The sequence below is a fragment of the Polyodon spathula genome, chromosome 5, assembly GCF_017654505.1.
Source record: "Polyodon spathula isolate WHYD16114869_AA chromosome 5, ASM1765450v1, whole genome shotgun sequence".
Taxonomy (NCBI): Eukaryota; Metazoa; Chordata; class Actinopteri; order Acipenseriformes; family Polyodontidae; genus Polyodon; species Polyodon spathula.
The window spans coordinates 45,038,286-45,056,710 of record NC_054538.1 but is presented as its reverse complement, the minus strand read 5'-3'; the positions used below and the strand labels follow the sequence as shown (position 1 = coordinate 45,056,710).

General features: G+C 37.5%; 1 protein-coding gene across 5 annotated transcripts in view; it reads left to right on the top strand.

The window, feature by feature from the left end:
* The window catches only part of LOC121315989 (serine/threonine-protein kinase MRCK alpha-like), a 207,675-nt gene that overhangs the window by 129,495 nt on the left and 59,755 nt on the right, over positions 1-18,425 (top strand). For all 5 annotated transcript variants that reach the window (XM_041250646.1, XM_041250647.1, XM_041250649.1 and 2 more), the window contains exons 6-11: positions 7,511-7,604; positions 8,070-8,270; positions 9,216-9,464; positions 10,050-10,129; positions 14,202-14,368; positions 15,559-15,681. In XM_041250646.1, coding sequence (XP_041106580.1) covers positions 7,511-7,604; positions 8,070-8,270; positions 9,216-9,464; positions 10,050-10,129; positions 14,202-14,368; positions 15,559-15,681 — 914 coding nt within the window. The remainder of the gene's footprint in view (positions 1-7,510; positions 7,605-8,069; positions 8,271-9,215; positions 9,465-10,049; positions 10,130-14,201; positions 14,369-15,558; positions 15,682-18,425) is intronic.

Here is an 18,425-nt window from a genome sequence, read left to right as displayed (position 1 = left end):
TATTTGTAATTTTAAAATAACATAGGCTACTTATTGATTACTAAAAAAAGCTATACTAATAAGGTGCATCATCTCACATTTTAAACATTCTAATATTCTTTACAGTGATCATGTGATTGTGGAGTTTTGCTTTTGTGGTCGTTGTTCCGATTATATATGATTGTTGCACCATTAAGACATAACTTATACTTGATCACACGTGTGCTTGCAAGAATAAGTGGAAAATCTGTTTGTCACTGTTGTTCCATAATGAAGGAATAGACAACAAACATTTTTTCCACTTATCGCAAGTAAAACTGGACATGTACTGTGTTCCAAATTTTATATTTTAAAACCTACATACTATATGAAAATCTATTTATAGGAAACTGAAGTCATACAAAAGGATTATTGTAAAATTGTGGAACTTTGGATTTTCTTCTAAAGACCTTGAAATAAAAGACTGAATATCTCAAAACTGTTTGGAATTCACATTACAATTCTTCGTCCGAATGATTTATTTATTTAACCCAGCTTGTTATGCTATGGTCCCTCTAGCCGCTCGCCACATCGCCACAAGCGAAAAGTTTTCCTTTGTGGCTCAACTATTTTTCCCGAAGTTCGCCACGGTGGCGAAGGCTTTGAAAAATGTACTTGTGTGAGTCAATACAGACTGTTTAGTTTGATTTTATTTTGCCCAATGAAAGCTGTTTAGCTTGATCACGTAACATATGCATGCCGCAAACGTTGTGTTTGGCAGGAGGACAGAGGCTCTAATAGAAACAATTAGCGGACCGCGCTGCTTGTAAAAAAAAATCAAACAAAAAAATAAAACAAATTGAACAGACCAAGTACCAGAATCATGTTCCAAAAGATGCAGCCCAAGGAATACCAGTCACCCATGCACGCAACTAAAATATGACCGTGATACTACTACTACTAGTCACAGGGAGGTGAAGCAGTCATGGCTTCAGACATACCCTTTGGTCCCGAAAGAACATTTTCACAGATGGCAAGCCAGAAACATGCAGCTTCAAAAAAAATGTTAAGTTACTTTAGACACAGTGGCTAACTAAATGAAAGTCTTAGAGGGAACGTAGTTATGGTATAATAATAAAGACCTGCAATGGTGTTGGTTGTTACAGAGCTGTGTCAGGGGCGCACCCAGGATCTAGTCTCATCTGTCAACAGGTGGGAATGTGCTAATAAAGTTCAGTGAAGTTCAATCTCGTCTCCTTGTCGCATACATTACACGCACCAAACTAAAGAGCATGCTGTCACAACCAACCCATTGAAGAGTATTGAGAGCTGAAACAAGTATTGTAAGCAAACCAAGTTCCCTGATTAACAGCATCAGTTTTCCAGGTAACAATGTAACGAACTGTTACGCTCAACAGCACTGGCGAGAACCCTGCCTTATAGCGAGGGAGCAATATATGTGTATATCTCTCTATCAGGGATCGAAGTTAATGTATATTTAGTTGCCTTTTTTTTTTTCTGCAGCAGCATTTTTCTGATGCCTTACGCAACAGTTTTATGACTGACCCTGAGTGAACACAATTACCGGTATTACTATTTTTTAACACGTACATAATTAGTATCTTTCAAAAAGCGGGAAACCATTGCTAATAGAGCTTCCCTATTTGTAGATGACTGAGGTTTGTACCGCCCCATATAGTTGCCCATTAGGCCCACAATGCAAATCATATTGTATGGACAGTGGAGTACATATACCTACAGTAAAGAGCAATGTGGATTTTTGGCAATGGTCGTTTTCAAGGTGTTTCTTTTTATATTAGCGTATCACTACCTTGCGTACTTCTCCTGTTTAACTAGTGAAACGTGTGCTTTAACAAACAATGCTATACAAACTATAACTTAAACACACAGCTAATTAATGTCGCTGCTTAATAAAACAAACCCAGCACGTGTGTTTTTTTTCCTTTGTGGATATCCCTTATTCTGTTATTACTACACTGTACAGGATTTAATAATGCAGTGAAAAGGCAGGGTGTGAGCATACATATTTATTAGCAAACCAGTTAGTATAACATGTTGCATGAATCTTTGAAATGTAGTGGTTCCGTGCTGGAATTAGCTTTCATTTTCAGAACAGCTCGGTTGTAATTTGTAAGGTCATACAATGCATTGTACTTTTTGTTTGTTTAAATCACTGTCTTTATAGGTGTGTATGATTTGTTATAGTTACCGAAATCCCAGTCAAGCGGATAATTTCGTATCACTTAATTTGCACCGATGAAACATAACCTGGTTAACTGTACTGAGATATGGTTAGATATGCATAGATATGGTTGCATTATTGCAGAACTTAAGGATAAAACAAACATTTCGACAAGGAATTACATTCGTTTCATTTACAAGGTGGTTTCAATAAATACTTTATATTTAAATACAGTATAGGTCTACTATGTGATAGTTTGGGATAGTCAGTCTTATCAGGTAGCAAATCCTCACTGCTGTCTTAAAAAGTTAGCTTCTAGCCCTGTGTGTGTGTGAATATATATATATATATATATATATATATATATATATATATATATATATATATATATATATATATATATATATTGTGAGATAGCAGGGAGGGGGTTAAAATCCTTCCCTGCTAAAAACCTTGTGAGAATGCACATTTGGGTGTTATGGGGTTTAATTGGGTAATTGTTTTATTGTTTAGTAATCCCCTGCACCTGGTGGTAATTGTAAATTAGAGCCAGGTGCAGGGTATTTAAGAGAGGCAGCCAGTCTGTTCCAGGCTGCTGCTGAGAGAAGAGCCCGACTGTGTGAGTGAGCAGTCGTATTGAGGTATTGTGTGAGGGTGTGTTTTTGAATGTTTGTGGCAGGTAAACGGTTTAGCCGTCCTGCGTGATAGTTAGGTTCCTGTTTATGTTTAGTGAGTGCTCCAAATAGGAGCTAGGTGTTTGTTTTGTGTTTATTTCATTTTGTGTTTATTAAAAGTGCACGTGAGCGCTGTTTCAGTAGAATCCTGTGTGTTGGGTGGTGATTCAGAAGGGAGAAGAACCTGTGAGAGCCTGTGTGGCGAGCAAAATGTATATATATATATATATAATATATATAATATATATATATATATATATATATATATATAGTTATGTGTGTGTGTGCCACAAATTTAAATAGAGAGAGAGAATATCACCATCACCCAACTAAAATGATCAAATTTCGATTTCGTGGAGTGTATTATTTATTGTGTGTGTGTGTGTGTAGGGCAACTGCAAACATGTCAGTGCAGTCGACTGGGTCTTCAGATGGTGACTAATATAGGCATATTCCCCATATATTTTGGTGCATATATACCTTCACCAAGGGGCATAAGGACCCAACCTGTCCGTCCAAGCCTTGCAGAACGACATATGTGATGCTCAAAAAAGCTTATATATAGCGCTATATGAGCAGCAATATATATATATATATATATAGGTGGTGGCTAAGGCGATGATGACCTAATAGGGGAGTTAGGTCAGGCATCAGGGAGGTCGCTGGCGGCGATGGTGGCTGCCCACTGGCATTTGTGGCTGACACAAGCCAAGGTGTTCACATTTAAGAGAGAGAGAGAGAGAATATCACCATCACCCAACTAAAATGATCAAATTTCGATTTCGTGGAGTGTATTATTTATTGTGTGTGTGTGTGTGTAGGGCAACTGCAAACATGTCAGTGCAGTCGACTGGGTCTTCAGATGGCTTCCACCAATGTGACCGGTGCTCAGCTAAGCTGCCCAGGCAGGACGAGCACCGATCCTGCACCAGGGTCTCAGAGTCTCTGCTTCTTTCTGCATGAGCCCAAGAAGCGGGCCTAGGCATATTCCCCACTATCAGGGACACGGTCACGGTTTTGGTGCAAGGTTCCACCTTCACCAAGGGGCATAAGGACCCAACCTGTCCGTCCAAGCCTTGCAGAACGACATATGTGATGCTCGAAAAAGTTTAAACATCGGCAGCGCTGTCGGCCTGAGCAGCAAATGCCATGACCATACTGGTGCTCTACCAGAATCAGTTGGCAGAGAGGCTGCAGGAGTAGCTACACAAGCAGGCATGGGGGAGCGCCAGGTGGTGGCTAAGGTGATGAGAATCGCCCGCCTTCAATCAGAAATCCTCAAGGACTATCTGGACGATACCGTCTGGTGCAAGTGTCCAGACAATGCCAGAAGACACTGGAGTGGTGGCTCCATCCCGGCAATCTACGATTCGGGTCTCCCCTCGGATCCCCTCACAAAAGGGAAATGATCACTACAGATGCCTCCAGCTTGGGCTGGGGAGTGGTCTGGAATGGGAGAGGAATAAGAGGTCAATGAAGGGACATTGGCAACAAGCACACATAAATGCGCAAGAGCTGCAAGTAGTGAACCTGGCATTATCTCATTTTCGCCAGCAGTTAGTGCACAAACATGTGCTGGTCCGGATGGACAATACCATAGCCTACCTAAACCACCAAGGCGGCCTGCGCTCACCAGGCCTTCACCACGCAGTGCACAGACTCCTGTCCTGGACGCACAGAAACTTGCGTTCCATCAGAGCAGTTCACCTCCCCAATTTGGACAACAAGGCAGCAGACCTCCTGTTCAGAAGAGCTCCAGACAGCTTGGAGTGGAGGCTGCATCCTCAAGTGTTGAAGCAGATTTGGGAGAGGTTTTGACCGGCATGAGTCGACCTCTTTGCCAAAGCCGAGTCCACTCATTGCCCCCCCCTATGGTTCTCCATGGAGAGAGACAGGGGGCACCCTGGGAGTAGACGCACTAGCTCACCCCTGGCCACAGGGGCTATTGTATGCATTTCCTCCGCTACCATTATTACCCCTGACACTAGAGAGGATCAGGGTGGAGAGAGCACAGGTTTTGCTGATTGCACCCAGATGGCCGAGACGCCCCTGGTTTGCTCTCCTCTCTGACATGTTGTCGGATCAGCGGTGGCAGCTCCCTCTGCGCAAGGACCTCCTGAGCCAAGCCTGAGGGCTATTATGGCGCCCGAACCCAGCCCAGCTCCAACTCTGGGTCTGGCCGGTTTGCCAGATGCAGTAGTAGAGATACTACAGTCTGCTAGGACGCCAAGCACTAGGAAAACGAGCGTCCACTTTGAAGGTGTAGCTGGCAGCAATATCAGTGTGCTGTGACAAAACTGACTGTGTGTCCCCTGGGGCACATTTCTTGACAGTGCAATTTCTTAAAGGGGCTCGGAGGCTTTATCCTCCCATGAAAACTATGGTCCCCAAGTGGGATCTAGAACTGGTACCTCGGGCCCTTATGGGTCCCCCATTTGAGCCCATGGCGTCAGCAGAACTGTGCCTGTTTCATTGAAGGTGGCGTTTTTAATAGCCATTACGTCTGCCAGACGAGTAAGTGAGCTTCATGTGCTGTCTATCGATGACACGTGTGGCTTTCACTGGGATTGACTCATGGGTAACATTAAGAACATATCTATCCTTTTTGCCAAAGGTGCTATATTAACCAATCGGTGGTTTTGGAAACCTCCCCTGCACGAGTCCGAGGAGGACCGTAGACAACACACTATGCTCAGTTCGGGTGCAGTGCTTGTGCAGTGATTACTGTATATATCTCAAGCAGGCTCAATTACGCGTAAATAAACAATGTGTTTTTATTTAAATTTTAAAAAGATGATTATTGTTCTATATAGTGTATTTTTTAATTGCATGTAAATGTTTTATTCCATTAATGTGGATTACCTGTAAAATAATAGGATTTTCAGTCAAATATAAACAAGTAGCAATCGTAACGTCACCAATAAATGATGCAAATGAGTACCATCGAAGGTTCGAACCTTCCTTCAGTAATGTGTTCCGAACCTTCGAAGGTCAAAATGTACCTTTCGTTGCAGCCCTAATAAAAACTGTTTTTATTTAAAATATATAGTGTTAACTCCACTTGTTATATCCTACTAAGTATCCAGATTTGCCATCACCAGTTGCCAAACCTAATCCCAAGTCCAAAGATTGGGGCCTAGCCTACCCCAAAACTACTGACATTTTGTGTAACTTTGTGGTTATAAGCAACTGCACTTTCACATCATGTACATTTACTAAACATGGCTGTTTGTAGTGTCCGGTAGTATGGCTTCCCTTTCTCTCGAGACTGAAATGTGACCGTGAAGTGACTGCTAGCACAGCCAATCAATGTTTTCCACTCAGACTTCACAAGCATTTACAAACTCGCAATGTAAATCACAGTATTCCAGGACACACACAAAGGCTTTTAATAGAAAATTAACATATTTGTCGTTTGTTTTAATTTATTTATGATTGCTATTATTTTATTTATTTTTAATAATTTTTATTTTTTAATTATTTATAAGGAAATAGTCCACACATAGGTGATGTAAAATATTTAGGTTTATTAAATTGAAGAAAAACTGATACACGTTAAACGTCATGTATTTTTCTGTTAAGTTGTTAAATAACTTCATTAAATGTCTTTTCAGTACTAAAAAATGTAGGTCTAAGGTTGGCAAAAGTGCAACAAACTTATAAAAATGCATGAATGAGAACCAACCACCCTCACAAAAGAAGTGTCAAAAAGAGAAACAATTGCAACTGAAGATTGAAAGTATAAGAACGTTGTTTGGAAACATGGTATTATGACTTCAGTATGTTGGATGCTGTGTGTACTTTAAGCTTACCTTTCATAACAAATGAACATTGATAGACTGTTCTATTCTTACAGTAAATACTATATTTCCAATTACCATTGACTTAATTTAATGTATGGATTTTCTTGCTTGTATTACTGATCTTTGTCTTGATCATATCGCATCCAAATCATGATTTCAAGCAAGTTATTATCACTGAGACAAACTGGTGTGGCATCTTATAAAGGTAACAGTTATTGGAACGCTATTTTCAAGTTTTGTCAAGCCTCCATAGGACGTTGTTAGAATGACTGAGCTTAGCTTTGATAAAGGGTGGAGTCTTCGGAAAATTCTGCCAAACGTTTATCTCAAATTAGTATTATTTTCCGATTAATGTTGTATAATATCAATGATGGAAACTTTTTGTTTGGACTGCTTGTGGTACTCTATTTGTTAAAATGAAGTAAGAATACCACCTCTCTTCTATGATGTATTTTTTTTGTAACAAACATTGGGTGTATTTATTGAAGATCGTAATCCATTCCTTTATTTCTATTGTCATCTGACCAAAACATGTTAAATGTACAAAAGTTAGCATCTTCAATCATTCATAATGTGTCCAGCTAAAACAGCAGTTTGATTGGTAGGTTATTCAATCATTCATAATGCATGTGGCCGAAATAGCAGTTTGATTGGTAGCATCCCCAATCAGTCATAATGTGCGTGGCTGAAACAGCAATTTGGTAGTAAGAGAATGCAGAAAGCGACGTTCACTTCTACAATGGACTTTCCCCACAAAATATAAACAAGAAATATCCGGCAAGATAGAAAATCCTCCTGCAGCCACTAGATTTTGAGCATCCCTGCTGAGAAGTAAAGTTAGAGTAATAAGTACTTAATCATTTTGTTTTTAGGGACATCAAACCAGATAACATTCTCATGGATATGAATGGACACATTCGGCTTGCAGACTTTGGTTCCTGCCTTAAACTCATGGAAGATGGAACAGTAAGTGTGGGAGAAAACAGACAAATGTTTTCTAACTTTAGAAAACTTACTGTTTTTCATGATTTAATACTTACCAGTAATGTTTATTTCTGGTGGTAGACCAATTAACAGTGCATACACCTTCAAACAAGAATTGAGACAGAAATAATAAATTCAGAATTTCTACACTGTTGACGGCCAATAGAAAACAAATCTACTTTTATACCAGTCTTGCCAGTCCTAAGCGAACAAACAAAAATAAATAACAAATGCTCCACCCAGTCTATTTGTACTGCAGTAAAAAATTAAAACCTTTGCACTAGTTGGACATGCTGCTTGTTGAAACCTTTTTGATGTCGTGATCTAGGGGTAAGAGTGAGGTAAAATAGGTAACAAATGCCTAGGATACAGTAGTTACTGTCCTTACACACATATTCTAAAGTTAAAATCCAACACCTTAAATTGATATTCTTTTCCACAATGCAGGTTCAGTCTTCAGTTGCTGTGGGAACGCCAGACTACATCTCCCCTGAAATCTTGCAAGCAATGGAGGATGGCAAGGGGAAGTACGGTCCCGAGTGTGACTGGTGGTCCCTGGGCGTCTGCATGTATGAAATGCTTTATGGAGAAACTCCATTTTATGCAGAATCTTTAGTGGAGACATATGGAAAAATAATGAACCACAAAGTAAGTGATATATGCTAACTGTAACTTCCAGATACTAACGAGGCTGGTCCCTTGTGAAACAAATCAAAGTATTCTTCACACGTGTGGAGTTGTTTTTCTTCTGCAACATAAATCAAATCACTCCCTTTTTAAATGCAACAGTATCTTAAATCATAAATTACTTAGTGAGGGAGCACTCAGCAGTGTTCTCTGCGTGCAACTGATTAGCAAATTTTGCTCACTGGATAATGAAAGCCTTTGGGATGTTTTTTCAGCCAAAGAAGTAGAACATTTATATTCTATTCCAAAAAAAAAAAAAAAAAAAAAAAAAAGGTGGTAAATTGGATGTTAATTTGCTGTTAGTCAGACAGTTATCAAGAATATTGCATTTACTTGGTTGTTTGTACTTATGAATTGGATTGAAAAGATAATGGTGTGGTTTAGTTGTTGCACAGTGATGGTAACTGAGAGCCAGCAGATTCTTTCCCAGTTACTAATAAACGGTTTACCCTTCAATTCACGTGTCTCTGTTAGGTTTGATACTCACAATATACAATCGTCTAAACAAGAAATGGCACTGGCGTTTTATGTATTCTGCTTACAAGCACACTTTCATAGGTACTGTATTTCTTATGTTTACAAAAGGTGACTTGTATTAAGGAATATAATATTAAGATACAAAAGCTACAAATAGTTTGCTTTCCGTTCAATAATTTTTCAAGAGCCATCACTGCTCATGCTTTTTTTCAAGGATTTGACCTACCTAGCAACATCACAAAATATTTTCCTGAATTTAGACACCAAGTATCACATATTTCTACATTTTATTGACCAACTTTGACATACCATTTAATAAAAAATAAAAAATAGGGTTATTAGGAGTTAAATTGCATAACTACAGTCATAGTCATTCTTCAGTTAATAAGACTACTAGTACTGCTATTGATATTGCTACTTCTGTTTTAGGAGAGATTTCAGTTTCCTGCACAACTAATGGACGTATCTGAAAATGCCAAGGACTTGATTCGAAGGCTTATTTGCAGCAGGGAACACCGGCTTGGCCAGAATGGCATTGAGGACTTTAAGAAGCACCAATTTTTTGTTGGCATTGACTGGGACAACATCCGAAACTGTGAGGCACCTTATATCCCTGAAGTCAGCAGTCCTACCGATACGTCCAACTTTGACGTAGATGATGATTGTTTAAAGAATTCTGTATGTGAACTGTTCTCTTTTATCTACAACTTATTTTTGTGAAAAATAGAACGTAACATTTAAGTTCATCCTAGAGCTGTGTGTGTGGTGGGGATGTAGGTATCAAAGGAATGGAAGGCTGAGTTGGCATTTTTTAATTCACAAAACCACAACAGCCTGACCACCTAGAGTAAGTGGTCATGATTTTAAATACCTAACATGCAAACAGGTACAGTATTATGATGATTATGCACATCGTGCAGCTTGGGTTATTTTATAATAGTGGTTAGTTGTTTGTACTGGAAGTGTTGTAAAGAACAGATTGCTTACCTTCATGCAGATAGTCTTTAATGTTATAGTGTTATTATTACACTAATAATCTTGAGTACCCCTATATATATATACACACACACACACACACACACACACACACAAAATAAAATGTTTGTCAGTGCCGTAGAAGGCAATAACAATGTTTTGTATTTGTTTATCTTAGAGCTATTTCTGTATAACTCCTTTTGTTTCCCAATACTCATTTAAATAGGACGGTGTTAAAAGGGAAATCTATGAAAATGTTACAGTATTTGATTGTATTTTATTCTTTAGGAAACGATGCCCCCACCGTCACACACTGCCTTTTCTGGCCATCATTTACCTTTTGTTGGGTTTACATATACTAGTAACTGGTAAGTATAGTGTGTTATGATTTAATGTAATGTGAACAGTTTGCAATTAGCCAAACATTTAACAGTAAATGAATGTACTCAGTTTAAATGTGTAGACCTTCTGTTAGTTTATTATAACCTATCTAGAACAGTGGTTTTCAGCCTTTTTTTTATTTGTATTTTTTAAACTGTACCCCTTCTGTCTGAAGGTTTCAGCTCAAGCACCCCTTTACAGTTTTCATTCTACTGAATGGTACTATGGTTGCAATAAAAGGCAATAATCAGATTCACCCCCCACCCCCATTTATTCAAAATATAATTTGTTACAATAGTTTATGAATGACAAACTGCTAGTTTAGGACAGAATACCAAACAGTAAATCTTAAACATTTTCATTACAAGTGATGCACAAAATCTCTTTGGAAATGCATGTATTTCCTTTCTATTTGCTTTTTATTTGGCAGTTATTATAAAAATTTAAAAAAAGTATGTACTGTAAATGTTTAGTACATTACCGTTTAATTATGTACCATTTAAAATGTTTACAACATTAAAAACATTAACCTGAACAAAAAACTATAGTACAGTGCCGTGAAAAAGCATTTGCCCTCTGTCTGATTTTCTGCATTTTTGAACATTTCACATTGAATTTGGTCAGATCTTTTTGTGGGTTGTAGTAGTATATAGAGGGAGTCTGAGAGAAAAAATGACAAAGTTTGGTGCTTCTTTCATTGTTTGTTGTGCAAGGTAATCAAACATGCAGTCTTCAGGTGTGAAAAGATATTGCCCCCCTAGTTAACTCAACCTAATTAAAGGGATAGTTAAGGTCAGCTGTTTGAATACTCTGGTTAACAATCAGGCCTGATTTGGGCCAGCCCTGCCCAATATAGATCTGACTAACTTTGGCCCTTACCATCAGAGTGAAGTTGTCAACACATAGGTTCTAGAGGCACATCATGCCACAATCAAAAGAAATTCCTGAAGACCTCCAGAAAAAAAAGTTGTTGATGCCTATCAGTCTGGAAAGGGTTACAGAGCAATTTCTAAGGCTCTGGGGCTCCACCAAACCACAGTCAGAGCCATATTGTCCAAATGGAGAAAATTTGGGACAGTAGTGAATCTTCTCAGGAGTGGCCGTCCTGCCCAAATTTCTCCAAGAGCAAGGCGTAAAATCATCCAAGAAGTCACAAAGAAACCTAGAACAACATCCAAGGATCAAGCAAGCCTCTCTCGCTTTGGCTAAGGTCAGTGTTCATGACTCCACCATCAGAAAGACACTGGGACAAAAATGGGATTCATGGCAGAGTAGCAAGGCAGAAACCACTGCTCACTAAGAACATTAATGCTCATCTCAAGTTTGCCAAAAAGCACCTGGATGATCCTGAAGAGTTCTGGAACAATGTTCTATGGAGAGATGAGTCAAAAGTGGAACTTTTTGGCCAACATGGGCCTCGTTATGTCTGGCGAAAACCAAACACTGCATTCCACAGTAAGAACCTCATACCAGTGGTCAAGCATGATGGTGGTAGTGTCATGATTTGGTGATGCTTTGCTGTATCAGGACCTGGACAACTTGCCATCATTGAAGGAACCATGAATCTTGCTCTGTTTCTGAAAATTCTACAGGAGAATGTCAGGCCTTCCGTCCGTGAGCTGAAGCGCATTTGGGTCATGCAGCAAGACAATGATCCGAAACAAATCAGACATGGGGCAAATATTTTTTTTACGGCACTGTAACTAACAATGAGAAACCTTTTATTAAAGCCAACATAATAATTATGCAAAGGGCCTAGTATAGCTTTCTGGTGCTTTGCACTCTCCGTAGACTCTCTTGTAAGAAATATATACATTTTTTATTTGAGAAACCAAACACAGGATAATCTGGATATACCCTATCAAACACTGAAAACAACTCAACCAGTCACTATTGTTTTTAATAAAATGTGCCTATATCAGTGGAAACCTGCTCAATCCTCAAGTCATGCATGGTCAATTTTCATTTGCTGCCACACCCTCAGCGCCCCTGTTACACAGTTCACAAAGTGAGCTCCGATTTTAAAGAGAAAAAAAGATTTACGTAACAGTGTTTTACAGATAGGATTTTAACACCCCTGTATATCTTATTTTACCAGTAAAGCTGGAATACATGTGGGTAATGTGTAGCCAGTTGTATAAAATTAGTGGAATCTGACGTCTGCCTTGTCTGGTGTATCCCTGCAACAAATGACTTCTCAGAAGTATGTGACATACCTAGATACAGTATTTTGGACCTTGGAATTATATATAGTTATGCTTGCTACTATTTGATTTTTTTTTTTTTTTTGCCAAATCGAAATAATGTCGACATTTATTTTTAAACAATTTAATGTTTTTTCAATCTATTTTTTATTGAGCAGAGAATGGGTGAAACCAACCTTTGTTCTTTAAAAAAAAAAAAACTGTAACGTGCAGCAAAACCACTGTTACCAACATTCTAATTGAAATGATGTTTGGTCACAGCGAAGCTATACCTTGTATAGATAAAGATCTTACACAAATTAAAACAAAATAAACCATAGAAAATGCAGAATATAAGTGTATTACGCAGACAGCATAAATTTACAAGTAAAAATATTATGCACAGAACAAAACATTAGATAGGTGAACAGAACTAACTTGCACTTCTATTACGGGTGAGCTCCACCCCTCTCCTGCTTCAGCACAGCTGGACTGAGTCACTGGAAGGTAAAGCAGACAAGCCTGCTCTATCCTGCCACGGAGACTGTGCACAATAGTCATTAAGTGTTTTCCTCTTGCACCCCATTTTCAAATCAATTTAGAAACTGTCACCATATATACCTATAGCAAAAATGTAGGTGCTTTGAATGACAGGTGCTATAGCTTGCAAGTGAAAGTGCACAGTCTTTGCAGGTCTTGGTGACTGACAGTCATTTAAACGAATGAGAGCATTCTAGCGCTGCTTCAGTCAAGAAGATATGTCAGAACAGGATGACGTGACTGACAGTGAAACTACATTAATCTATTAAGGGACCACTGAGTTGACTGACAGCGACCACTAGCCATTCGGAGTGGAACAGAGACGGGACAGACAAGAAGTATAAAAATATCACAAACTAGGGATGATTTTTAAATTCTTATTTTTGGTAAGAAAATAAAAAACAGCGAGTGGTTTTACCAACATTAATCCTATGTACATTTATTTCAGTTGAACGTTTAACAAGGTTTAGCGATTTTAAAATCAAAAAGTAGCAAGCCTTTATATAGTATACGTGCATTTGTATTTACTTTCTAAAAGGGTTCTAGTCCAATGATAACACCGTGTAACAATTTTTTTTTTTTTTTTGTTCCTGGGTAGTAAGTGTTATTTCCTAATTGCTTATGCCTCAAAAGTATAGAAAATGGCTATTATTCCCCACAAACTTTGCTTTTGTGACCAGGACAGTGATATTTCAAAATATCACTATTTCCAATTGGAAAACAGGCAAATGTGTGTTTTTTCGTTCACATAAAGTCAGAAAAAAACAACATAAGAATCCAAATTAACATGTATTTATACTAAAGTAATACAAAAATTACTACAAAAGATTTGGAAGTGAATAGTTTTTCGAGATTTACAATTATACTGTATTTACAGTATAATCGTAAATCTTGAAAAACTACTCGCTTCTAAATCTTCTAAATAACACTTACTACCCAGGAACAAAAATTGTGTTACATAGTGTAATTATTGCAGTGAAATGTTGAACACACTACGCTACACTACTTTGTCTGCCTGTACAGTATCACTCCCCTTTTCACAGATGACAAAGTATCATACAAAAAATATTTGAAAACTAATACATGGATATCTACAGTATTTCAGACACACGTCTGATTGCATTGCATAATTACTATCAAGTTGCAATTAGAGGTAGATAGTAGATTTTTACACTCAAGCAAGAATGAAAAGTCATAAACATACAGCATTCGCATCAATGCAATTGCTCCTTCAAGCGGCAATACAACTGAAATGCAATATATCTGTACTGTATTCATCTGTTTGCCCAGCCTCTACCTGGGATTCGAATAATATGTGTTTCCTTTTTTTATTTAGTACTCTCTCTGACCGAGGATGCTTAAGGGAGGTCTCCGGACCCACTTCAACAGAAATTGACAGCAGAGTCCAGAGAAGTCTAGAGGATAGCTTAGCAACTGAAGCTTATGAGAGGAGAATACGACGTCTAGAGCAAGAGAAGCTTGAGCTAAGCAGGAAGCTTCAAGGTGCAACACTTTTATTGTTAAATTAGTTTATTTTGCAAGTAAAATGTTTATTTTCAGTAGCTTTACATGAAATGTGGAATGTTTGTTCCAATATTGAGTTGTCATGAATTCCACTAGCTGGAGTTCAGCTAAATTCACCCTTGCATTGTTTCTTCTCTCCAGAAGGCCAGAATTCTCTGTTCTTGAAATAATGTAAGAATAAAGGTGTGCACACACTGGACACAATGCGATTTGTCCTGCGGTAAAATGGTACATTCGTTGCGACACTATCTTTCACACCAGTGGTGACAAGCAAACACAGTGTGACAGGCGACTCTCCATTGATTTGTATCATCAGATGTAAAAAAAAAAAAAAAAAAAAATACATATGATAGTCCTGTTATACAGCTAATAAACATGAAGAATACGTAGTAGCTTTTCAGAATACTTATTTCAGTAAAGGTAATCAAGTCATACACACCAGCTATATCCAGTTCCCAGGAAATGGACTAACAGGTGTTCTCAATCATCACCGTGTCTTTATAATTTTTGTTAAGTGCCAAGCCTTGATTGTTGTTGGTTGAGCACCATCTATTCTAGCAGAGCTTGTCAACAGAAGTCCAGAAGACCACCATGACTGTAATATAGTTTTTTTTTAGCAGCCATGATACCTGCCAATACAAGTTTATGCTGCAAGAGAGTTAACTTGAGATTGGAACTATCGTTTACCTTCAGGCATTTTGATACTGCAAGAATGATCTTTTCTTTCACCATTGTTTACTGAAGGCGCGCATGGGAAGCTGTTCCTAATTGGTCAGTTCCCTTGCTGCCGCGCAACAAATTCGCAAAAATAGACACCAGTCCTATTTTTTCTCATGTTGACCGTCGCATCGCAAGCAGTATGAACAGCTTGTATCAAAAATACACGTTCAATTTATTTTTTGTCGTGGTGCGGTGCGTCATACGACACATTCGCTTGTTGCATCGTGGCTGGTGTGTAGAGACCTTAACTCTGCATAGAGATTAGTGATGCCTACTAGGCTATGATTCCTTTAAAATTATAGTACCTGTTTGTGGCTATCTCTTTGGGACAACCACAGTAAAATCTATTTTTAAGTGATCTCAAACAGTACTTTTCAGTACATATTTTTCTTTCACACAAAATAAAGGTAAAGGAAAGCTTATAACTTTAAATTAAATGTCTCTTTTAGAATCAACACAGACGGTTCAGGCTTTGCAGTATTCCAGTGTAGATGGACCAGTAGCTGCAAGCAAAGAAATAGAAATCAGAAGCTTGAAAGAAGAAATAGAAAAGTTTAAAAAACAGATTGAAGGTAAGATGAAATGAATACTACCAAGCTATTGTAATGATCCAAACATACAATACCACCACCCTTAAACTTGTAAATCTGTTTTTATAGAGTTAAAGGGAGTAATAAGATCTGCAACTGCTTTGTATGTCAAGAAAAAAAAAGTCACTTACATTATGGTGTTAATGTTATGATATGGCTTCTGAGTGTTCAGGTAGACATGTTAACTTCATTGTCCTTGTCCCTGTTTTTTGTGATTGATTGGGATTTCTACCAGATTGACTGAAGGGCAAAAAACAGAGCCATCTCTTAACAGTTTTGCTTGACAAATATCTTTGCAGTTACATGCTCATGCTTGTTTGTGGGTGTGTCATTTTAAGTTACGGTGCAGTAAGGCTTTAAAGTCTTATTAACACTGCCTACTTTTACATAAGGGTTCTGTAGATTTTATAGGCACAACACTAACTTCATAGTCTGCTGTATCACTTCCTGTGGTAAAGGCCAATTACCAAAAACCTTCCGCAATTTCTGCTCAGTCTCGTGTTGTGTTCTTGTTTTCAAATTGTATCTTCACAACACCACATTTTATTTAAAAATATGTTTTAAAACATTTGTTGTAAATGTTTAAAAAAAAATAAAAAATCCAAGCAAACCTTTACTATTTGAAAGCATGTGGTCTTGCAGGAAGATCAACCCTAAATGAAACCATCATTTGTCAGGTTATATATTGTGCATGCTGTGTCTGCATAGCTAGTGGTGAACCTTGTTAAAATCCACCTTTAGAGAAAAATGACATCTGGAGCTGTTTTATCAAATTCCTCATCCTACAACCCGTCAGGGACCTCCATAAATCAGGACATCTTATATACCCAGTCAGCGTGCTAATGACATTGTAGCATGTGGTTTAGATTTCTCAGGTCAAGGTTATAACTTTTTTTTGTAGAAAACAAGAAGGAAACTTTATACTTTGCCAATAAAAAGAAAGAAAAATAACTGTGCAGATTTATTTATTTGTTTTTTTAAAGAAAACTGTATCAGGCGCTAAGTACTCTTCTAGTCTGAAAGATTTCTTTGCAAACATATTCCTGATTTATTACCTTATTTTGTCGTATTTCCAAGAAGTCGTCAGACATTTCAGTCCAAAACTGCTCCATGTTTTTCTTCAAATATCGATAGTATTCTAGCTGAAATTTGATAAACAGAAGGTACCAACTCCCCCTGCTGACCTTAATGAAGAGGTGAATTGGTTTAACACCCTTGTTTGAAAGGTACCTGATGTGATAAGAACAGCTAGGATTTGTTCATTTCAGTTTATCCTAAAACAAGCTAAAGTACAAATCACAAGCTTTGCTCTTGGGTAATTGTAAAATCACTCGCTGGAATCATCAGTATATTTTAGGCATAACTTTTATTCGTCGTTTGTGGCAAACAAGGCATACCATAGTGATAGCTGTATCCTGATAGCAAACCCAATGCATTTTTATGTGAGCACACCTGAATTTTAAGCAGTTGCAATATTCCTTCTCTTTGTGTCATGGTTCAGACATATACAGTAAATGGTTCTATTACTGTACCCAGCTTAAATAGAATGCACCTTTTTATAAAGGAAAAACCAGCAGCACAACAAACACTGCAATATAAAATAGTACCAGATATCAGTCTATAATATCACTTGAGATCAAATGGAGTACAAACATATAGAAAATAGCAGCAAAAATAAATAAAGGCTTTAAATACTATGAGGGAAATTAACAAAACCATTTAATGTTGCTATGGACACAATATTTTTTCAGAGGAGAACAGTGCCCATTGAAGTTACAATACTTAAGTATTAAGTTTTTTTTATTTCTAGGTTTGTAACATTTACAGTGTTTTTCACTTTTACAATACACATTTTTGGATTAAAGGGCATTGTAATTCCCCCCGACTTATTTTTAGTGTTTTGAAGCTTCTCTTTTAAATCTTTATCTTTTTATTGAGTGAGCTAAGATCTTTGCCTTGTTTATTTTTTTAATCATATTTTTCATTAGTTTGTCTGTGTTTTGAAAGTTCCAGTGCTTGCAGAATTCTAATAAATAAATAGACATTAATCACTGTAGGAGTCACAAGTAACTTCTAGCTGCATTGAAGTATCTAATTCAGTTTGTTACTCAATATTGCAGATTTCACAAGCAACACAATACCTTCACAATACACTTTCCATTCTAACTGGCAAGGACAGACTAATTTTCTGTAATTTATTTCAAGCAAGAACATTGTAAGACTGGTCAGGTTTGTGTCATGCTATGTTGGTTCTAAAATTAGGATTAACAAATCGTAAGCTTTCTTTTTTCATCAGTTCATCCTGTTTACTTGGAGCTGTGGAGAATGTTGTTCCTATTACATTATGTAAAAGAGTATACGTGTTGAGTTAGAAACATATACAGGAGCCCTAACACAAAAACAAATCGTATCGTATAGCATGCCATGTAGAACGATTACTTTTGTTTCTTTGTCATGCTGTGTTTTAGCATTGCCTCATATTTTGCCAGTATGTTACTAGTAAGCTGATCATTAACCTTATTACTATTACATGTTACTAATTTCAAGCTAATTATGTGTTGACTATATGGGACTCTATGTAAAATATAGTTAATGTTAATTTATGGATACTGTACATGTAAACAAGTATTATCCATGTATATAACTGCGTATCTTAAATGTAGCACTCCTGTCAGAGTTTGAACAAACCTAGGATAGACAGTAGTTGCAGAATGCACTTTCACTTT